General features: G+C 42.5%; 1 protein-coding gene across 1 annotated transcript in view; it reads right to left on the bottom strand.

Annotated features, from left to right (window-relative positions):
• Positions 1–807: 807 nt before the first annotated feature.
• Positions 808–24,564, bottom strand: part of c2cd2 (C2 calcium dependent domain containing 2) — a gene marked incomplete at its 5' end in the record, with an annotated part of 24,283 nt that continues 526 nt past the window's right edge. The window contains 13 exons of the mRNA XM_080013523.1: positions 808–2,176; positions 4,091–4,388; positions 7,030–7,262; positions 8,036–8,216; positions 8,696–8,814; positions 9,170–9,234; positions 10,251–10,365; positions 15,850–15,955; positions 16,621–16,737; positions 17,610–17,711; positions 21,396–21,509; positions 23,185–23,280; positions 24,260–24,542. Of these exons, the coding sequence (XP_079869649.1) occupies positions 1,950–2,176; positions 4,091–4,388; positions 7,030–7,262; positions 8,036–8,216; positions 8,696–8,814; positions 9,170–9,234; positions 10,251–10,365; positions 15,850–15,955; positions 16,621–16,737; positions 17,610–17,711; positions 21,396–21,509; positions 23,185–23,280; positions 24,260–24,542 (2,056 nt within the window). The 3' untranslated portion in view covers positions 808–1,949. The remainder of the gene's footprint in view (positions 2,177–4,090; positions 4,389–7,029; positions 7,263–8,035; positions 8,217–8,695; positions 8,815–9,169; positions 9,235–10,250; positions 10,366–15,849; positions 15,956–16,620; positions 16,738–17,609; positions 17,712–21,395; positions 21,510–23,184; positions 23,281–24,259; positions 24,543–24,564) is intronic.

The raw sequence follows: 24,564 nt of genomic DNA, 5'->3' as shown, positions 1-24,564 counted from the left end.
AGGTGTTCTGCGGGGAAGAATGGGGAGAAATCCAAAAAGATGCAGGGAGGAGGAAAGACTTTGAATGGGGTAGCTGCCAAAGGAGGAGTTGATAAGTACTAACTGACGGCGTTCCCAAACTTTTGCAACAGGCTTTATTCTATTTTGAAGAAAGGACTCATGTATGACCACGCAGGGTTTAAGGCCAATTTATACCGCCCGCGTGACGCAACCGTCGCCACCTGCTCCTCTCCGCGGACGACCACGTACGGCCAACGTGTTAAGTAGATCACAGCCTTCAGAGGTCCGGGGGTATTCATTGTAATGCGCGCGGTGACGTGCAGGCGGCAGAACTTTGCATTACACTGTTCGCACAGTGAAAGATCCCACAGTTGGCCACGCTTATTTTTAAATAACCTCCTTTATGGCCTGTGTCACATAGAGCTGTATTGTATATATACACACACACATATTTTTCTTATATTATATATTTCATTTAAAAGTCTTCACTCGTTGCGTTAAATACGGAAGCTTTAAATTGCAGATCGTTTTCTCTAGTATCATTATTTTATCCAGCACCCGAGGCTACAGATGCACACGCAGCAATTTAGACATTAAAGGGAAATTCCAGTATATTTCAACCGTAACCTTATTTCGGCAGTGGTTGGCATCAGAGTCTTGGAAATTGATTCAGTATTCAAAGAATCTTGACTTGGACTTGAATAGCTTCAGCCGACCGCCGGGCAACTGGACGATCACGGTAGCCGAAGAACCTCACCTTTTTCCCACTGAAGCTCGCGACGCAGCAACAATTTTCTCAATATTGGATACATTTTTTAAAACTCTGATGCTGATTAATAGGGTTGACTCCCAATGATCCAAACAAATAAGGCCTTAATAGTTTTTCCTTTAAATAGGACATTTATCAAACGAACTACGTCTACACCTTGTATGCAACTGTTGAGATTATTTTCTAATCAAGCGGTATTACAACGTTATTATACACTCAATCATAATTACAGTGTAATTCCATGGTGTAAATCCATTGGTTTATCAATGCCAGCACAATGTTAGTGTTAAAAACCATCACCTCCCACTTGAGCGAGCTTTGCAGCAAATATTTAAAAAAGAAAATCAATGAAATAAACACAATCTCCCTTTATGGACCATTTAAACACAAATGGTCCAAAAATGAACATCAGTTAAAACCTCAATCGCTCGCACCATTGCACTGGAAATCAACTCAGGATTAACAAAAACTTAATTCTTTGTCAACGTGCAAATCACAGCACAACTTCTGTTCATCTTTGGTCCCCGCTAGGCCACCGTAGATTGGATTGCTTTCACCCTTAGCGCTAGCAGCGCTAGCAGGGTGGAGAGCGACTGCCCGCGCTAGTCCCAAAAAGTTTGGAAAACATTGCATAAATTGATAGAGAAGAAAGATTGCATGAGTGTAAAGAAGCTGACAAGCTAGCGTCAGCCAGACGTGCACTCGCCAACTCTGGGTGCATAACGGCCACTTGGCGGGGACCTCGCTCTGGAAGCCACCGAGGCGAGGCTGGGGGACACTTTCAAGTGCGACTTAGCTTTTAGGAGGAGCCGCAGAGCAACCGCCAACGCAAGTCCTCGCTGTGGGTCACAAGACCGTAGGAACGCTAAAAGGTTCTGAAAACATTTCATAAAGTTATAGAAAAGAAACATGCAAAATAATGTCCTCGAAAATTGCATGAGTGTAAAGAAGCCGGCAAGCTAGCGGTTAGCCAAACGTGCACTCGCTAACTCTGGGTGCACAAGGGCCGCTAGGGTGGAGGCCAAGCTCTGGAAGCCATCTTTCTGTCCCGTCTGCATACCGTTGCCCCCTCAATTCAGAACGCAGGGCGACGGGGTGGCGGAGGGGTGAGGCCGGGGGAGACTTTCCAGTGCAACTTGACATAGTTTCTGGGGTGGTTGTGGGGGGGCGGGGCGGGGGTTCACTGGCGGGGCTCCCCCACCGAGGTAGCTCCGTTGGCCTTACTGCGTTGCCGTGGCAGCAGCTTGCGGTTCAGCATGCGGCTCAGCGTGGCGGTGCGGCTCGCCCGCTCCAGCACCGCCGGATGCTCCAGGTGCTCCAGGTCGTTGTGCGACTGGCTCATCCCCGGGTCCTTGCGCTGGTGCCGCCGCCGGAAGAAGAGCTTGGCGCTCTTCTGGAGGAAGCTTCCTGTAAAGGGGGGCAAGCAAAAACCCCAAACGATAAGAGCCGAAACAAAGCCGACGGAGGCACGCAAATTCAGACGCCTTCGAGCTACACAAAGCTGTCGTCCGTCAAAACCAGATCAGAGTCGGCCTCGACTGCCCCCCTGGAGGACGCTGGGTGTATTGCCGCCGCAGGAACGTCGGGGCACATGTTTCGTGTTCTACTACCAGACTGTGCGTTTGCATACTTGTGTAGGGTTTGTTTTAGGCCCTAAATGAACCAGGCCAGCACCGTTCGGTTAGAAGCACAGAATTGTCAAAGCGCTTAAGCACTCATAACGCTTAAAAATGGACCCTTTGGCGTCTGGCGACAGGAAATGACATCGAAGACGTTGACATGCGGCGTCTTCAAAAGTATCCCCAAAGAGCCCTCAAGCATGTCCACCCCTGTGAGAATCTTTAACGCAACGCGAGTGATCCTGCCCCCTAGTGGTCAGTAATCACCAAACCCATAATTACGCTGCAGATTATAATAAGGTCGGACACATACAGTAAGTTAATTATCCAGTATAAGTATATTTATAATTGGTTAAGTATTAAGTATATTTTATTTGTACTTAGTACGATTAAAAGTGTTAAAGTGATTCATGATGAGAAAAAAAAAAAAAAAAAAATCAACGTATTAATGATTAATGTAATCACTGGATTCTCCAGCTCCGCTAGTCACTACAGATACATTCTCACATTTAGGGCTGAACAATATATGATATTTCTGAAATGACTGATTATGCACGACGACAAGAGTCCGGTATTGGTATTAAAACCTACATCTGGAAAACGTCAGTGTTTGTCGGCCTCGTGAGGGGGATTGTAACGGCAGTTCCCTCCATTTGAAGGACCAATGGGTAATATTTCATTTAATTCGGAATATATCTGAAGTGCCCGAACACAGTGAACGCTGGGGCAGCGTTTCGAAAGCTGGGGCCAGGTTGAGACTTTCAGAAGCCTGAGGAACCGATGCGGGAGTCTTGAGCTAAGTTGAGTTTGTTGTTGACACTGCAGCAACATAATAATCATATAATTCGCCACAATCTTACCTTAGGATTGTTTTTCCAAACATTTAAAGCAGCAAAGGGACACCATCACCGTTTAACTTGACACAATTTCACTTAAATCTCATTTAACTGTTGATACTTTGAGGCCACCGTAGTTTCACCGGGAGCGGGTGAAAGCGGACAGGACTGTGTTCAGTTGTAGTTCCTGCTGGTTCCTCGAGAGCTCTGATATTACGGATCAGTCATTTAAAATACCACATACAAAAGCATTTGTACCTCGGTAATAAAAATCCAAATATGCCAATAATGTATATTGTTCAGCCCCGCTACACGTTCTCCTGGGTTCTACTTCATTTTGGTTCTACTCTACGTGGAGCTACGCTACGTTGAGAAACTTACTCATCTTCGTTCGCGCCGCTCTCCTCTAAGACGGCAGAGGAGAAGGGTCAAAAAGGGTAAAAAGAGTAACCATGGCAACACGCAGCATCCCATAGGGCACACCAGTGGTGGCACGTAACAAAGTACTTTGTGACTGTCCTTTAAGTACAAGTATCTGTACCTTTTCTTACTGAAGTACATTCCGTTTTTGGGACTTTTGACCTTTTACTCCACTTCAATTAAATATCTATACTTTTTACTTTCAAATATGTACACTTATAATTTATTACTGCATATTACTGCATTTCAAATATATATATACACCTTTTATTCACCTACGCTCTAAATAGCTATACTTTACTACATTTAGAACAGTCACTTTAAAAAAAAAGGTCAAGTAGTACTTGTAACACATACTTTTATAGTCTTCCTTAAGTAGAGATGATGATGATCAATGTGGTACTTTTACACAAAAATACTTTTACTTCAGAGTATTTTATCTTTACCTCTGCGCTTCTTGCAACTCGCCTCGGAGACGCACATGGACAGCGAGACGTTTTCCACCTCGTTGTCCCCGGCCTGCTCGTCCCAGGCCACCGGGGGGCACCCCGTCCCGCCGCCGGGGGTCTGCCGCATCCCCGGGATGTCGTCGTTGGGGGCGGGGCTAACGCTGCTGCTGCTGGTTCCCGTGGCTACGGCCGCCGCGGTGACGTCCTGCGTGGAGCTGCACTCCGACATGGAGGCGTCCATGGCCGCGGCGTAGTCAGCCATCAGGGCCAGCTCGTCATCCTGGCACACCGGGGTCTGGAAGAGGAGCATACTTGTAGATATACAGCTGTCTATAAGGGGTTTTACAAAAGGTGAAGAAGTAGAAGAGGAAGGACATCAAGAGCAAGAGGACCAAAAAGAACAAGAGCCATAGAAATAACAAGGAGAAAAAGAACAGGAAGAAAGCTGCAGGCAGCAATACATGGGGTCCAGTTTGGTAGTGTTAGGTGCATATTACAGTTTTCCGTGTTCTGTGAAACGCAGCACAAGATGCAATTTTCCCTGTTCACACTGAACGCCGCGTCGGCTCCTCCGGTCTGTTGTCTGAACAATCGTAGCTACTACGTGAAGCAACCAGGTCTACACAGCGCAACTCTCCAAATGCGAATGAGCACCCAGAGACGAAGCCTGTGTGTGTGTGTATATATATAGATATATATATATACACACACACACACACACACACACACACACACACACACACACACACACACACACACACACACACACACACACACACACACACACACACACACACACACACACACACACACACACACACACACACACAAAAACCCCGCTCCACAAACTAATCAAGGTATGCCAACGTTCTTCAACTTACTGTAAATTTGCAACCACAAGATGTCTGAAACGTCCCGGTTCCAACGAGACCTCAACCATGTCCTTGGGTTCGGCGATTGTCGTGTTCCAGACACTTTAAACCCAAAAAATGCCAAGGAAAAAATATATAATAATAATAATCCGGGTCCAATTATTAGAAAACTCTGGGTCCAGTTATTAGGGGTCCTGGACCCCTAACAACAAGAAAAACAACAAGACCAAGAAAAACAACAAGAAGAACAAGAAAAAACTAGAAGAAGAAATAGAGCATCAGGGAGCCATACACGGTGTCCAGATTAGTCGTGTTAGATAATTACAGTTTTCCGAGTTCCCGTAAAACACACCATCGCTTCGTATCGACACCAATTACAATTTTTGAGTTTCCAAAGAACGTAGCGTCAGCTCGTGCTGTCGCTCGTCTCTACGCCAACATCACTATGTAAACGAGTTACAATTTTCTGGGTTTCCCCTGAACGCAGCATCGGCTGACGTAATGACGCAGTGACGACTCTCTGTGACAAATGATGGGTTTCCGACTCCTGGTGACACGCAGAATTACTACTAACACGAGCTACAATTTTCAGAGTCCCATGGAACGCATCATTGGCTACTACAGTCTGTACGTAACGGTCGGGTATCGTTTGTTTTTCTCCCTCCATACGGTGCTAGACCGACACTTAAAATTTGAAAAAAGCACAAAACAACGGCTGACAAAATTAAATATGGCAATGACGATATGACTTGCGATAAATATACAAATATTGAAGTGTGCATATTAGCTATACAGTTCCTATGTCTTTCTGCTTTAATAGGTTAATTTTATAGGAAATGAAATGAATCATTTCCATGCTGAATCATGCTTCTATTGAACAAATTGCACATGAATACCCAACCAATTAAACAAAACAGGAATTTAAATAAGACATTATAACTGTTAAAGAAATTATAGTTTAATTTCCCCAGCTCCCTTTAAAATATTTTCTTCTAAACTCAACAAAAAAATCTATATATGGGAGAAGATAATTTAAATATCGAAATAATATCTAAATAACTAACAAAAGGTTTCGGCCCCTCGCTGGTTGTTCTGACACATGATGTTCTTAACGACTGATTTCCCTGACGTTTAAACAGAAGTTTAAACTAAGACTAGTCTGCCAGTCTAAAAGTCAGAAGAAATATTGACACAAATTTGTCAGAAGAAATATTGACACAAATTTGAAAAAAGCACAAAACAACGGCTGACAAAATTAAATATGGCAATGACGATATGACTTGCGATAAATATACAAATATTGAAGTGTGCATATTAGCTATACAGTTCCTATGTCTTTCTGCTTTAATAGGTTAATTTTATAGGAAATGAAATGAATCATTTCCATGCTGAATCATGCTTCTATTGAACAAATTGCACATGAATACCCAACCAATTAAACAAAACAGGAATTTAAATAAGACATTATAACTGTTAAAGAAATTATAGTTTAATTTCCCCAGCTCCCTTTAAAATATTTTCTTCTAAACTCAACAAAAAAATCTATATATGGGAGAAGATAATTTAAATATCGAAATAATATCTAAATAACTAACAAAAGGTTTCGGCCCCTCGCTGGTTGTTCTGACACATGATGTTCTTAACGACTGATTTCCCTGACGTTTAAACAGAAGTTTAAACTAAGACTAGTCTGCCAGTCTAAAAGTCAGAAGAAATATTGCGTATATCGTAAAAAATATTGCGTATATCATAAAAAACATTGCGCATATCATAAAAAATATTGCGTATTGAGGGTGCGGGCCGGACCACCTAAAAATCCAAATATAAACAATAGGATTGTTAACAAGAGGAAGAAAAAGAAAAAGAACAAGAAGAGGAAGAAAAAGAACAAGAAGAGGAAGAAAAAGAACAAGAAGAGGAAGAAGAGCATGCCAGCGACGACAAAGCAGCAAACATGGAGCGTTTAAGGCCACTTAAACAAATTAACCTTTGGACGGATTACCAATCCAGAACGGAACAAACGCAACTCAAAACAACATCTTGCTCCGTTGGCATGGGCGTTACCTTGGCGATACCCGAGATGATGATGGTGCTCTTCTTCACGGGAGACTTGAGCTTCTGCTTGGCCGACTGGTGCAGCTGGCGGATGGCGGCCTCCGCCACGGGGTCGGCGCCGTTGAGCATCAGCAGCTCGGTGTCGGAGGACGACAGCGCCTTGCTGACGGTGCCGCCGAGAGGCGACGGCTGCTCCGACACGTGGCGCTCCAGGCGGCCCGGGCTCCACTTCTGGGGGGGCTCTGTCGGGAGACGACGACAGAAAGGTCCAGAACCGCAAACCCTATGTCGAAATTGCGCTTTAACATTTGGTGTCTTTTTCTGTTTTGGGATTTTGGTGACTAGTTAGGGTAGTCGCCGTTTTCAAAATCCAAATGAGATTATTCCGCCAAGCACATTTACATATACGAGGAATTTGACGTTGGTGAGGACGAAAGCATGGGGGGGGGGGGGGAAGCTTAACAGTCTGACAAATAATAATATTAAAATATAAGTAATATAAGTATAAAATATAAGTAAAATAAAATGTGTATGATATACACAAATAGCCGCAAAATACAAAAGAGAAATAGCCAAATATATAAAAAATATACAGAATATAGAAAATGTGATTGTATGCACAGGATAAGGTATGGGTATGTAGGGTATACTGTGCGTTTTCTGACATAAGTAAAGTGCATTATGGGATGTCGAAAGTGTTGAGGGCTGGTCAACACGGTCCGCTGCTTGAGGACCGATGTGAAATGGCCTGGTTTGACTATCACTGAGATCTTACAATGTCTTTTGATGTGTTTTTAATTTATTTATTGATTTTTTTCATTTTCTGCACATAAAGTGTATAAAGTGTCAGAAACAAAAATTTTGGGAACACAAAGTGTATTTTATGTTAATTGTGGTACAAAGTAAGGTTAGTTCAGAGCTTAAAATTTGTATTTGGCTATTTTTGTATATTTGTAAAAAAATGTATTGAGATTGGTTCTGACCCTAGCTGCCTCTCTGCTCAGAGGGGTGCTACCTGAGGTGGTCGCGGGTAGAGCGGGGAGCGGCAGCAGACGGCCCGGCTTGCTCTTCACGGCGGTGATGGTGGTGACCACGGTGCCGCACGGCATCACGGTGCGGTCCATCTCCACCCGCTTGGTGGGGGCCGGCGTGGGGGGCTGCCAGGAGCGCACCTCGCTGGGCTCCAGGTAGGTGAACTGCGGGGGGGGGGCGGGTCAAGATGCGAAAATGAGAATAAGAAAGAAATTATGAAGAGATGAGTCTCTCTCTCTCTCTCTCTCTCAAATATAAACAAAAACTGGTGGGTATAATGAGTATCTTCTGAAAGTCATGAGAAAAAAAACCAAATAAAATAAAACCCATACGATTTAATTTTAATTCGGAATATGGACACTTTGTTTGGATGTTACGCAACCGCTCTCCAATCAAACCACCTTCGTCACAAATGAAATTGAAATATTTAATTTCCACATTAGACTGAATTGGTTCCGTGAACTATTTTTGTAATGCAAATGGTAGATGTCAGATGGTACAAGTAAAAACTTTGCAGCAATTCTCCGTCTCCGTCGTCTCATCAATATCGGATCGAATAGATATCTCATTATATACAGGATATATATGGCATCGTAAGCCCCCTGATCGATATGGGACTGAGTTGATATCAAACTGGTCGTACCTCAGTAGTCAGTGATCCCGTCACCGTCCCGTCTTTGGTCGTGAGTGCGAACGTCTGCTGTCCTCTCGGATACTTTTTCACCAGATCGAAGGGAACGGACACCTGGCCCAGTGAGGAGCCTGGCGAGGGCAGGAGCAAAACACCCGATGAGACAGCAGACCCTTCCATTTGATAAGGTTTAGTGTCCGGGATCCCAAAATCTCAGAAGATGTTCCGTTGTCAGATATGATTTAGTGTTTATAATCTTGTTAGATTAGAAGCTTAAATGCAGAAGCTGGCCTACAGTCGTTATTGTACAGTCTCTCACGAACGTCTTGTTAGTTCAATTACAGTACGATGAGGGTTAACGGTCATTTGGCTGTGGACCCCCGGAGCCTCTGGACAGACTCTCCGGGGGTCCCCCGGACATTGAGAACCACTGGGCCAGATAAAAGAGGCGTTTCTGGGGTTTAAAAGTAGTGCATGGTCTCTTACGCTCTGGAGGTTCCCCGTCGTTCAGCAGCTGGATGTTGAGCTCTTTGGAACGCCCGTTCAGCTCACTGCGAGTAAATATGAATATTAAATATGAATGAATAAATATTATATTATTCAGAAAGTCATTAGCCTAATTTCCAGGGTCGCTCTGAGGCTGGAGTGCTACCGCATCCTTTTTACCGCTGCTAAAAAGGATGTTTTTTCCCCCAGTATTCACAACACATGCTGTCGAGCTTCATACGAAGTGAGTATTTTAACAATGGCGCCGTTGGATGTAAACATAACACGTATCGGACGTGACGTATGTGCACGCAATGAGAAACCAATCATCCAGCACGTATGAAATTCAGCCTCCGCGCAGCGCGGTTTGGCGCCATTCATTACGGCGACTACACCGGGGCCGAAAATCCAGGAATAGGAACGGTTCACAGCCGTTCTATGCCGAACCGTGCGTGGTGGAACTGCGACTGTAACCATTACCAACCGCGCTGGGAACCGTCCGGCCTGACTGTGGGGGCTTTTATTATGTTTCGAGCGTAACATTTTGATGGGTACGGGACTTGATTTGAGAATAATAATAATACATTTTATTTATATAACACCTTTCACAGATAAAATGTAAGATATTGGAATAGAAATTAAAATAGGCATTAAAGGACAATAAACCAATTCAGTCAGTTCAAAGTCTTAAAAGTGCTGCGAATTCAATGGACGATTAAATGACAAATTGAAAACACTGGAAAGTATAAAAAGAAGCAAGATAATTCAAATAAATTAATTAACAAAATATCAAAAAAACAAAAATGAAAAGCAATGCCATGAATGAACTTAACAATTAAAATAAGTATAAAAAGTGCTGCTAATTAAATTCAATTCTATCTGTCTGGCACTGAGCCTGCCTTTCTAAAATATATATGAAAATATACACGTAAAAAAAAATATATATAGCACGATAAAACTATATTATTAAGATAGAAAAATATATAAGACAATAAAAACAATAACTGTATGTCGCTGAAATTAATTATCTGCTAGTTTTGATCATCTTGTCTTTCCTGATTGGAGCCTTGTAGAGACTTACAAGATGAAGGGCTGGTCCCAGGTGGGCGTGGCCGTGTTCTTCTGGACCGAGGTGGAGAACCTCTGTGGAGGGTCGTCCAACAGCAGCGCGCACACTGGATTCACATCCACACCGCCTGAGGAACAACCAGCCGGGTCAGCCATCTTTAGAGAAACACCTTTATTAATCCCGCCAGAAGACCGGGCCAGAGGTATAGGGAAAAAAAAGAAATACTGGAACCGGAGCCAGCTTTACACTGAATCCAAATCCAGACATCAAAACCGGGAGTCTCGTTCATTTCTATGGGGAGTCGGATTCCACACGTCTTAAGCTCTGCCCCTTTTGTGATAAGCTCCACCCCTCTGCAGTGCCGGTGCTATGAAAGCATCATTCGTGTAAATACTAGGGATGTTAATAATAGTTTTTTGTTCGTGAACTTAGTAATTAATTAATGTGCGTTTTGTTTAAGGGAGCCTATTATGAAAAACTCCCCTTTTCAGTGCTTGTGCACATACATTTGGGTCTCTGATGCGTCTACTAACACACAAACTGTGAAATAAGACAACCCAGTCAGTTTATTGTGAGCTGTCAATACACTAAAAATGCCCCGAAAAAACCTGTTCACATTTGCAGCCCAACACTACGTCACGTTGGGCTTCAGTGGGATTACAACCGCCCCTATCTGAGTAACTCCACCCACGGCTGGAGCGCCACCGGGAAGTGCTCTGTTGGCTGCACACTGTGCACAGACCTGCACAAATCTTTTAAAAGAAAGAGGAATGAATACCAACTGTCCGTGAAGAAACCACAGACACTGGAAATGTAAGGATTTTAAAAATAATTCTGCTGTGTGTTCTTTAAAACAAACAAAAAAAAAAAAAAGAAAATCAATAAAAGTATGCGGTACATAGACTGTAGGCTGCGGCGCACGATCCGCTGTACATTTCTCCAAACACAACCAATAAAAATAGTGTGTTTTTATTGTAGATGTATTTATTTTATTTTATATTCCGACGTTTACATGAAACAAAAAATCCCTGCGTGCGGTGTCCCGGCACGGCGTCCGTGTCTCCCACAAGCTTGGAGAACAGCAACGAAAGTCGGGACAAACTTTTAAATGAGGCCTTGTAGATCTAATATGAGTGAAGATTCAGAAACTGGATTGCGTATTCCGCGCCTCAAATTTGTTCAGAAACAGGACTTTATTGGACTGATCAGGTGAAAACAGTGAAAGTTTACTGACTATATACAACGGAACCCGGAAGGTGTGCTCAAACCCCATTGACTCACAGAACTAGGGGCCTCGGGAAGGTGGCTCCACCCACAAATAACAGCCCGTTTTGGAACAGGATGGATTTAGAGGTGTGTTAGAATGGCTAGAATGCACAATCATGCACAAGTATTTTCAGCAAAAACATGTTTTGGGGACTTCAGAGACCTATATTAACTTGCTGTAAAGGAGCATAATAACAGGTCCCCTTTAAGATTCTGATGTAGATCTATCGGCTTGAACACACTAGGAATATAATATATATGTTATGTGGCTTAATTAACCACAAAATGTATCTGTGGTGTGGGGATGGGATGGTTTGAGCAGCCACACCTGACGTGGATCTTGGTGATTGGGCCAGGGTGGCTGCATTCCAGTTGCTCATTGGTCTGGCTAATGCGCAGCAGGTTAAAACCCCCATCCTCACACACACTCAGGATAGGCGCACTGTCATGACATGTTCTATCTGCTCCTGGCTAATTCCACCGAGCCTCCTCTCTACAATAAACTGGTGTCTACAACCCATCGTCATCTGCGCCGGAGGGCCCTGAAACGCCACTTGGGTGGTGTGTGGAAGGAGAAACTGCCACAGTATCGTAATGTAAGGTTATTTTCCCATCAGATATTGCTTCTTTCAACACTTAACCGCCATTTCAACGGACCATGTCTGCGCTGTCCTTTCAGCACCACAACTGCGCGGCGCGGAGACGGATGTTCGAAATTCGCAAATGTCTTTCTTTACGATATGTTTTGGGCTGGACCGACGGCCTACACCAACGTTTTTTAAACAATTTCGTAACATTCAAAGCAATCACCTGATATTATTGTAGTTAAATGAGTGAAAGCCAAACTCCTGCAGCGTACACCGCCACGTGCACTCCCACACGCTGCTCCCTCTCCCATTTGGAAAACAGTACCATTGTTTTTATTTTATTTTGAACGTTTTGAAGAGGATGTCTTGAAAACATTGTCTTTAAATGTGTTAAATAGGCCATTACAAAAATGAAACAAAAAAATTAAATGAAAGGATTTTTGATTTCAATTGTTTTGTATTTGCTTGCAACCTTGGGCCACTATTACAGCACCTTCACCTCTGGGGATTAATAAAGTCTCACCTAACAGTAACTCTTGCCATTTCTCTTGTTAAAAATTGTATGACTGTGATTTATGTGCGTGCTTCGTATCATTTTATCGTTATTTTGTCTCATAACTTTATTGTAAACAAAACCACTGCTAGCACTCGTGTCATCCCAAAGGGAGCAGTCATCAATTTCGTTAAGTGTCAATCTCAATCGTTTCACAGCTGATCTAAGCACTTGTGCTTCTCTTAGTTTAAATATTACTTTTATCACTTTCTAGGCTTTCAGGGTAATGGGCCAAGAGCCGGTTGTACATTAGTGACGGAAGACGCGCGACCGATTCGTTCGTAGCGAACAAATCTTTTAAATGACTCTGGAGTCACTTCGGCAAAAGAGCAGGCGAGCGAGGTCATCTTCAAAATCAAGAACAGAAAATAATTTAGAGAACTAAATATGACTGCTTAATTACTATAACTGAGAAATTGAAGTCCAAGGCATTTGGCATAATTCATTGATGTGACTGATTTGCACATTCACCTTCCACTAAAATACATAATTCTGACATAAGAGTGTAGTGCATAAGTCATTATTGTGCCTTTTTCTGCCAAAATAAATATTATTGAGAGAATTTTTACAGCAAGATTTTCTGGGATCCACAATTTGCATTCTGTTGCCTAAATAAATAATTGTGACAGAATTAAATTATTGCTGTGAGAATTCCATTCACGACTCAGAGGCGCGCCGACTCTTCTGGTACACCGACTCAATCAAATGAACACAAAGCGTCTGGAAAGACAGAACGACTCTTTTTACGGAGTGACTCTGAGAAACGAGTCTGAAGAAAGAGTCAAAGCTTTCATCACTATTGTACATCCCAGCTCTTAAATAATCCACGAGTCTGAGTGCTTCACGCACAGGAAAACTTCAGCGAAAAGCAGAACGAAGCGTTTACAAGCAAGGTTAGGACCCTGAAAATGATAAGTGAGCAGGGAGCGAGGACAGGAAGAAGAACGGCCCGTTAAAAAGCCCGTCGGCTTCCAGCCTACGGTGCATCTCATCAATTACCACCAATCCATCAGGGAAATTGTCCTCTACACTTAAGAGGAAAGCAAATCAACCCAGGAGGGAACTGCAGAGTCAGTCCACACACACTAAGCAGAACTATCAGAAGAACCAGGATGAGACTCGGAAGAATTTATTTTTAAATTGTTCGATTTCCATAATGATTATATGTTTTTATCCAAATTCAAGGAGGATTCTAAGACAATGAAATAAGTACCAAAAAAAATAGAGTGGAAATCCGGTGTGTTTCCATTGGCTGGGTCAAGGAAAAATTAACTCTCCATCCGCAAATTGTTATGTTCCGACGTGGGATGCCAATAAATGCCTCGTCGCTGGAAAATTGCTTTCAGTCTCTTGTTAACTCAAAGTCTTACACTCGTAAATTCCTAAAGCGACAGTTTCCAGATTAATTTCATCACACTGGACTGAATAGAAGGAGGTATAATTCTGTGCTAGTTTTAATATTTGTGTTCCGCTTCAAATGAGTGGTACTTCTTGTTATTTTTAAAAATCATCTATATATTGATTTTTAATTAAGTTTTCTACCTAAATGTACAGTATGTTCAGTGTTGACTGGTTTTGAAGTGTGCATGAGCGTATTTTTTTAAATTTCATATCAATGTAAAAGCGCTGCATTTTTTTAAATATTAATTGATGTAAATACATTTATATGAATGGAATTTGAATGCATATTGTTGTCCAGGGATGGGATGGTTTGAGCAGCCACACCTGACCTGGATCTTGGTGATTGGGTCAGGGTGGCTGCATACCTGTTGCTTGTTGGTTGGGCTAATGGGCAACAGGTTAAAACCCTCATCCCCACACTCACTCAGGAGAGGAGCCCTGTCATGACATGTTCTATCTGCTCCTGGCTAATTCCACCGAGCCGCCTCTCTACAATAAACTGGTGTCCACAACCCATCGTCATCTGTGTCTCTGTGCTGGAGAACGCTGAAAATGCCACTTGGGTGCATTTGGCAGGCGGACCTGCCACATATCATGAAATGTGTTGTGTACATTATGTTAGGTGTTGAGCCCAGGAAGACTGCCACCGGCTAAGGCCCCTTAGCCGATTGCCATAGCATTTAGCTAATGGGGATCCTTTAAATATACAAACATTGGACTGCATATGGTAAATTGAAAGCAAGATATCAGACGGCTCTCGGGATTTTACATCCACCTGCCTCTCGTGGTTATGATTTCATGTTGTCAAGAAATTTATATCCAATATGTGAAAACGCGAAAAGGAATTAACTGGCGGGAAAGTGGGCGAACTGAGTTGGAAGAGAGCAATTATCATCAGGAACAATAGCATCACAAAACAACACCCATCCTGTACTGCAGGGGGCACAATGCCTACCCATGCACAGGGCACCGGGATGACAGCCAGATATGTGGGCCGTCCACCATCCCCGGCACCCACCGCAGAGAAGCCACACAGCGGGAGCAAGGCCGACAGCCGCCTCCAGCACCCCAACCCACGCCCATGATGGCGAGCGGCCTCCAAGGGGCCCTGGAAAGCACCCGGCGGCACTCCTCCTCAGGTCGCAGCAGGCCAGAAACCACCCGGCACCAGGCGCCAGGACTTGGCACAGCCAACCACACTCCCACACTAAGTCCTCCAAGCATGTTGAACCCGAATTACTCAAACCCCTCCTGCCCCGCAGACCCTGGTCTGAGGGAGTGTTGTTCAGAGGAAGATTTGTGTGAGAGTGTATGTGTTGGTCATTTTTCACAAAAATCATCGTTGTCATGTGAGAGAAGGTTATGTTAAAGGTTATTTCAAGAATTTGTGTGATTGAATTTATGCTCATTCAAAGATAATGTGATGGGATGAAAGACTTTACAACAGTTCAGTTATTTTTTATAATGATTTCTTTGTTTCCCTGGCACAAAAAGGGGGAAGAAACAAAAACAAAATAAACAAACAAACAAAGAAAAACGATCAGCATCTGCTATCGGCTGAATTGTTATTTTAAACATCGGTATCGGCCCAGAATTTCACAATCAGTGGATCCCTAATCGATATAGAATAGCGGCGTGAGCCGTCTCACCGATACTGGATCTAATCGTCAGCACGATACCCAGACCTAACATTTAGTGCGGTGGGTTAGTGTGCCAGTGTTTTAAGAATGTCTGAGAGTATGTATAGTATGCATCAAATAACACGCAGAAACTACCAGGATGACGTGCTACGTCCGTGAAATACCTGTAGCGCCGCCCTGTTGGCCGAGCGTGACCCGGAAGTTCTTGACCAGCAGCTTCCAGTCGTGGGCACGGGGCGGCTTCGGGGGGGAGAGCACCCTGCTGCACGACTGTTTGGAGAGAGAACGACGATCACATCATTCCTACAGACTAGCATCTAAATTGGCCTTTAAAAATGGAATCTGAATGACTCAAAACTACTGCTTGAGTTAATCATCTGTATCTCCTGGCTTGATTGTGACGACCGAGGCTTCCTCTTTTAAAATTCGACTTATAAATAAATAAATAAATAAATAAATAAATGAATAAATATATAAATAATCACGGAAATGAGCTTTTGTGTTGCAAGATAAAAACTTGCAAGACTGCATTAATCGATCTGATTCATCAGTTCCATACAGAAGGGCAGAACAAGTTACACTTAAAGTGTGAGGACGAGTCATAGCGATGAAAAGTTTGACCCCCTTTTTCTAATTCTTTTTTATTTTTAATGATTCGGTTCTTGACGAATCACTGAGTTAAGCGAGTCGCTTGATTTCCCGACTCTGTTCATTTGATTCAGTAGTTTGAACGCACAGTGAGCGAAGGAGGATTCCCAGCGAAGGATGAACGAGAGTTAATAGTTTTTTTGTTTTGTGGTTGGAGTCGCTCTCTGACTCCCGGGCCATTTGAAAGAGGCGCTCGCGCCGGACGAATCGTTCGCTGGTCATGCATCGCTACCAGTGGGACATAATAACAACAAGCACAGCTGGCAGCATACTGAGTCCTCGCTCACCTTGGCGCCCGCCGCCTGAGCAGACCTGCAGCTCAGCGACACCGAGGGTCTCGTCGAGCAGAGCAGACGTTTTATCTCCTCCCTCACTTCGCTCGCGCTGGACGCTCTGCCGTTGTCCTGGCGGGGAGAAAAATTCGGAGAGAAAAAAAAAAAGATGGACACAGAAAATGGCTGAATCAGAAAGAAATAACAAGTCTGTATTTCACGTTTGTGCTTAAATTGGACCATTTTCAATATCTGCCTATATCTGCGTATTTTACTCACGGGAATTACGGGTCAGGGCCTGGGGCGATATCAGCAAAAATTGAACATCACGATATTATAAACAGATATATCGCCCAGCTCTACCTGTGCCTCATCAAATCATTCGCTTCAGTTTGTCCCCTAGCGGCCCAGTCGGACGCTACAGAGAGCTTCCACTATGTTCCGCCACGCCCAGGTCCAATTCAAATCCAGTTCATCATACGGAGTATGTTTACTAGCGCTCCCAAAACCTGCAGAACAGTTTATTTCAGGAATTTAAAGAAAATAACCCTTCCTTGGGTTTGCTGTTTATTTTTATATTGGAGAGACTGGGACAGAGCGAAGGAGGGGTTGGTGAGGGGAGATTTCTCATGAGAATACACCTGGAACTGTAAATTGAGAATAATAATAATAATAATAATAATAATAATAATTATTATTATTATTATTATTATTATTATTATTATTATTATTATTATTATTGAGAATATATATCTGGATAATTATCAATATTGATCAATATAAAAAAATATATATCGTGATAACATGTTTGACCATATCGTCCAGCCCTTTATACTCGCCGACTGGCAATTGGAAAGGAGTCAATCAGCTATTTTAGCGGTTTTACCCGCATTTAAAAAAAACAAAAAAAAAAAACAAAAAAAAAAAAACATACGCGCTCATTTTGGTGTTAAATGGTATTAGATGACAGTTTGACGGAGGAGGTTCCTCTCAAGGTTTCTCACCTGGGAGGAGCTCAGGCTGAGTTCCAGCTCCCGGGCCTCCAGCCTGCAGACGCTCCAGGAGACCTTGACCTGCTCTGCGGCCTCCTGGAAGTCCAGGTCCAACTGGGAAAAAACACGGACAAAAATACAACGGCGTCGACTCGGGGAATATCATTTGGATGATAACGCATAGATATAAGGACATATGTAGCAGAAACCGAGCCATTACAACTTCACACTTAGTGAGCATTCCAGCAACACACACACACGAGCACACGCAGGTTGTGTGAGGTGAAGCTGGGCGTCCTGCTGCAGCACGCCTGGATTCCAGATACCAAACAAAGGCCTAATCAGATCGCCACGGCAACGCTTAAACGGACAGAGCCCCACAAAGACTCAACCAGTAGCTCGCTGGTCAAGTCGCGCGCGCACACACGCACGCACGCACGCACGCACGCACGCACGCACGCACTTTTTTTCTTGCTAATTTAAAAAAAGGAACAAGATGACTTTTTACAGATACTACAGCAGAAAGTACAGCTGTGTGATATAATATCGATATCGTGATATGAGACTAGATATCGTCTGATATTTTAGCTATAATTAGATGACATAATGACGAGACTGCGTTACAGTAAAGTAATGCAGTTTTCTGGATTTCGGAGTCTGTTCTATCTGTTCTAAACAATATACTGAGTCGGGCGGTGGAGATATATCACGATATCAATAAACGCTATATCGATATGAGGCTGGATATTGTCTGTGCTATGGGTTTTTGTAATTTTGCAATTTATAGTTAAATGAGGTCATTAAAAGGTCGTGTTACAGTAAAATAATGCAGTTTTCTGATCGCCCAATACATTCTACTGTAATAATCAATGTTATAATATCTACTTTTATAATGATTGGTTCTCTAATATTTCTTGTGTGCAGACAAAGCACCGACAGTCATGCCAAAAATATCGATATCAAGGTATTCGTCCGGCACATATAGCATATTTGACTTTGACAAAATGGCCCAGGCCTGCCAGCAGGGCTTTGAGGTAAAAGCAGAAAAGCCTGTTCTGTCAATTTATTATAATTATAAAAGTGCAGGGAATGTTTGCTTTGGTTCAGTTCAATAACATTACACACAGAGCAGGAATGCATCATTATTTACGTAACTGTCACCATGGCAACCGTACATTTCTATTACAAGAGTTCAAGAGCTTACACTGACCTTACAATTTCTACGCTGTTATAACCATTTAGTTCATTTGATACATATTTACGCAAAGGTGTACAATTTCTTATCTCTGCCAGAATGTGAATGGTTGATGCAGTAGTTATCTTTTTAGGTTCACTGTTTATTGCCGATTGTTATTTATTTTCAGATCTTTTTCTTATGTATTGTTTATCATTCGGTTTATTGTATATTGCCAAATCTTTATTGTTCATTGTTTAGTTTGGGGTTATTTTTCTGGTTTATTGTTAATTTTGGGGTTTATTGTATATTGCCAAGTTTTTCTTGTTAGGTTATCTTTTAGCTTCATTTTTATTCTATTATTTAATATTGATCCTTCGGTTAATTGTATAATAGCCAATGTTTATCGTTGGCTTGTTTTTCTGGTTTATTGTTTTATTTTTAGGTTTATTCTCTGGCTTATTGTTGGGTTTACTTTATATTGTCTTGTTGACATTGTTGTTGTACATCTTTAGGTTTACTTCATAAGCTTTGCCTATTTTTTGACGTGACTGCTGTGACACTGCAATTTCCCCTGGGGGGGGGGATAAAGTATCTAACCATACTGTATATCTATTTTCAAACTTTGGATCCACATGACCAAATTCAGATTCGTTTTTACCGACTGTCCATAAAAGGACGCTCCCTTTCCCCATCGTGGGGAAACAAAACAAAACAGCAAGGCGTGTTATTGTGCGTTCATTATTCACTCCAAATAACTGCGGTCGACAGGCTGGAGCTGGGGAAAAAAAAAAAAGGCCCCCAGAATATTCCAGATCAACCCCAAACAGAGAACATCACACTGCCCATTTCTACAGATTTTCAAAAGATATTCTCCTTTATGTACATAACTACCCAGCATTTACGTTTTTTCATTGTTTTCCATGGTTACTAAAGCATTTCATGTAAACATGCATGATGTCATAAAATACCTTTTGATGAAGATTATTTTGCGTTTCTATTCAACAAATCATATTATGGCTTTTACTTGATTCACTGTTTTAAATGTAAAAATCTTACTTTAAGGTCAAATTTGAGCACTTTCTTAAAATTTCTATATAATCCCGATTCAGTCCACAAACAATTAATCACGATTAATCATTTTAATCGTTCAACAGTCGTAATTGTTTTAACAGGAAATGTTTTCTTTGGTTCAGCTGTCAATGGGGGGGGGGGGGGGGGGGCAGAATATTCCAGATCAACAGCAAACAGGGAAGGGGACTCCTCTATGCACCTAACGGCCACCTATCCAAAACATGATCAGTAATCCCTGACTCCAATCCTGACTCCATCATTAGCCTTCAAGCCTCTGGCTGCAGTTTTATTTACAGCACGGTCAGATTAGGCCACAAGCACCTTATTGGTTTAAAAATAGCCACCATTCAGTCGGCGCACACCCGCTACGCATACAAATCTACAAGGGCCGGGCAGGAAACCTCCAAACAGCCTCTCAGGAAAGCTTAAAAACCAGCATTTACCTTGTAAAATGTCTCGCTCTCATACGACGCAGCTTCCATTGGTTTTTACATTCCAGTCAAGCTGCTACGGCCCGTCCTACTCTCAGATTTGCGGCGTCGTAATTTCAGAAACCTTTGTGATTCCACGGCAGGGAAACGCCAAGATGATATGCTTTCCAAATGAAAGACAGCTTTACACATTTTAACAAGGCCCATTTTCCCCATTCCACACATCTTGGAATTGCTGCTATAGAGCACACACACTATAAAATAATACAATAATAATAACAATCCAGCCTGATATTTGGTCTGGACTGATCACAGGAGTTTCTGACCGCCTCAAACCAAATGACTGCCTCTTAACGTCCTTTAAAACCAGAGCTTTCCTTGTGATTCTTTTAAAGCGGTAATCCGGCAGATTATTTTGTATGTAATTATTTTGAGGTCTGCATGTGCCCTTTTATGCTGTTTCCATTCCAGCGGAGTCTAATTTTCGAAAGCAGTGTAGCTAGTTGTGATCAATAACCTTCCCAAACATTGTGAATGTGCTCATTATTATTATTATTATTTTTATTATTATGGCATACTAATAGTTCTCACTTTCAGTGTAAACATGATCTTGTTCTGATGAAAGAAGAGCTGCAATCCTGGATGGAATTGATGAGCCAGTAATTTTGATCTTGGAACACAAGAGCTAGTATTCCCATCATATCTTTATTTCAAAACTGCAATACTTTACCTTAGGTATTGTCATATAAAAAAAGAATAATAAAAAAAAAATATATATATATATAAAAATCATGGCACACACAACACAGTTGCTGAAACAGGCTTTACTGGGTATAAATTAGTGATATTTCTAGAAAACAACCTCAGCTTTAACCTTTAGGAAATGTAATTCTTTCCATGAATGCAGCAGAAACCGGGCCAACCTTCCCTGACACAACAGTGATTGAAACAAGGTCTTTGGGGCGATTGCCCAGAAAGAGAAAGTTGCCTCGGCCATTTTCGCCAGTCTCCTGCCAGCGGTGAGGCAACGCTGAGTAGTGGATGCCTTTTAGATACATCCTAACGTTTGATCGGCATGTACCCAGATCCGCTTCGTGTTTACCGGCGTGATGCGTTTACCTGCATCTGGAGGGGAGCCATCTTGACAGTGTAGCGTTGGGATTCCCCTGCAGGGGGCGCCGCTGCACTCAGGCAGAACTGGAGCTTCTCGCCGACAACTGTGCAACGGGTCGCCTGACGGCCAGACAAAACATATCAAAACAAAAACAAAATAGGATGTGTTCAACTTGCATGAAGAAAGACAGCGAAGCTAGCCATCGTCGGCGTTCCATCTTCAATGGGCACCAATTGGTCTTCTTCAGCCTTTACAGGGCTCAATGGTTGCTTTGGGTCAACAGGTTTGGGCCATTGTCAACTGTCTTGTGGGGTCGACAATGGCCCAAACCTTGCCACCGATATCGATCTGTCCAGCAATTTATTATAATTTATTGATCTCACTCAATTCGCAAAAGGGTTAAAATTCTGCAACCGTTTTATCTGCCTTAGCAACCAAAAGCTGAGGCATGGTTGCCAACTTGGCAACCACTTCTAAAAGTTAATGACAGTTTTAATGCTTAAAAAAAAACATAACGAAAAGTTGGACAACCCACCCCTTCGAGAAAATCCATTTTAAAAAGGACAATACCGGTGTCAAATTGAGTGTTAGCCTGTTATTATTGTTAGGTAATCTTGTGAAGAACTTGCATGTAAATTGTTCTTCTCATTATTAGCACAAAATAAGGCAGAAATGTTAGAAAAACAAAGGGAATCCCAGAGCTTCAGGCTCGACTTTCACCTATCCCAACAGCTCTCATGTGATGGCATTAAAAAGAGTTTTTCATTTTTTAGCTGGGTGTGTCACGCACACACACACACACACACACACACACACACACACACACACACACACACACACACACACACACACACACACACACACACACACACACACACAAGCCGCTGTTCATGAACCTCCAATAAAGTTTAACAATAGAACCCTGGGCCTGGATTGGATATTTTTCTACATCGTTAAAAAATAAATAAATAAATAAAAAATACAAATTGTCATAGGAAACCAAGAAAGAAAGCTGATACACCATCCATTTTCTCTCAATATGATTATGAAATCAATTAAATCAAAGCTATTATTAGCCTCACTGACCATCACTGCAGTACAGTACACACACACACACACCCACACAAAGACAAATCATGATTCAAGACAAATGGGTTCTAAAGTCCATCCGGACAAAAGAAACAAATATTAGAGCTGAATGTCATTTGAAGTGATTAACAATGGAATCATATCAGAGTAGAGGTTCATTTATTTTTTTAACCCAGCCCTAATAAAGATACTGATGATGATCCTGAAGGCTTTTAAGGTCCCCAGCAGTTTGCAGTTATATTTTTATTTTCTACTTACTAATGCCCATGTTTTAACAAAAGCAATTTGACATTCTATTCCTTGGGAGCACAAGTGTAGAAGTCATTTTTTACACAGTACTACCTCATACAGACTGACGACGGGAAATCAGATGATATGTCCGCTATTTGGGTTTGGACGGCCAGTTTGGAAGGTTAAGAAGAGTCGCGTTCTTTTACAACCAGGATTCATGTTAATGAGGCCCGAGCTGGCCCAAGCTGTCGGATGAAAAACAAACGCTAACTCATGGCCGTGGGAGGAGGAGGAGGAGAAGGAGAAGGAAGCGCCTCTAACTCTGCATGCGACAATGGCTCGATTGATCCGGAAGGTCTCTGACGGCCAACTAACAATCGGCCGAAAGAAAGATGTTAGAACGGATTGGAACTTGTGTGACGGGCAACCCTTCAACTCGACCAGAGGAAAAACAGCCAAAAGGGGGTAGGGTACCTTGTGCCCGGCCTCCTTGTGGAAGTTGGAGACTTGACGGACCACCAGCTCCGATGCCTGGAGACCGTCCTCGTCGAAGGACAGCAGAACTTGGCCCTAAGGGGGGAATATCATTGGATTATAATTATTGGATTATTTAAGGGAAGAAGATGCAGAAAACATCTAGCACCAGAAGGATGCCAATAACTGCAAAAAGACTAACCCTTTATAAATGTTGGTTGTTTGTAATATCACATTATAATTCAATGTTGTCTTTGAGGAGTGTTACATTACAATAATGCAATTTTCTGAACTTCATGGACTGTTACAGATGTTCCACCAATGGTCATAACATCCACAGTACTAATTATGGTTCCTCTAATATTTCTTGTGTAAATGTCTTATGAACATTGTCTCAATTATCGATATTGACCTTTGATTTTGTCAATATCGCCCAGCTATACTATGCTCCAAAAGTTTGCAAAATCGGCTTAACAAAGGGAATCTGTCGTGAAAAAATGCCTGTAACAGAATCGTTTCCAGAATGGTTATCAGACAAATCATCTCTCTCTTGAATTACGTACTGCAGGTACTATATTATTTGGTAAAGAGGGGTAAGTATGAGGTAAAAAAACATGGTAGGTTGTGAACGACATGATTGCATAAACTTGTATTAGAACAGTCTCCTTCAGGTACACAGCGAGGTAAGATGGAGCGATAAGGTAAAGTGATAAGGTAAGAGATTGGGGACTGGAACAAATCTAACTAGAACTTTTTTTTTTGTTTGTTTGTTTTTAACACAGAACTTTAGATGTAGTGGTAAGTACTGGGATTTCTCTCCCCAGGTAAGTATAATGTATAGTATATATGGTAAGTGTTAGGTTCATAGGCAGGTTTAGGGTTTCATAACATCAGAAATGTTGACCTCGATGGAGAAGAACTTGACTTATTTTGACAAAAATAAATATACAGATTAATAACAAGTGGACATTGAGACTATTTAATGACTTTAAAGGCTTAATATCGGTCAAACTCAAAGACATTCTAAGACCTTCTCGAGGACCCCAAGGACCTTCTCCACAGCTCATGGACTCACCCCGGACCTCCTGGCCTCTGTGTTCAGTGCTCTGCACCAGACTCCTCTCCACTGGCTCCTCCAGCTCCCCAGGGACAGCACCCAGTCCAGCAGAGCCTCGACCTCCTGCCCCTGCCCCTGCCCCCGAGCAGGAGTCAGAGTCGGAGTCGGTCCTGGGTGCCCCCTCTCTGCCGGGCCACCCTGCTGGATGTACTGCACCAGGTACAGCAACAGGGTGACCAGGGATGCGGCGAACAGGGTGACCATGCAGAGCCACTGCAGGTCCCCGGAGCCAGAAAACCAGCTGGAACCTTCCGGGTCAGACA

Source organism: Zeus faber (assembly GCF_960531495.2).
Source record: "Zeus faber genome assembly, chromosome: 14".
Classification (NCBI taxonomy): Eukaryota; Metazoa; Chordata; class Actinopteri; order Zeiformes; family Zeidae; genus Zeus; species Zeus faber.
Note: the sequence above shows the minus strand (reverse complement) of the source record. Positions and strands in the feature narration are given on the sequence as shown.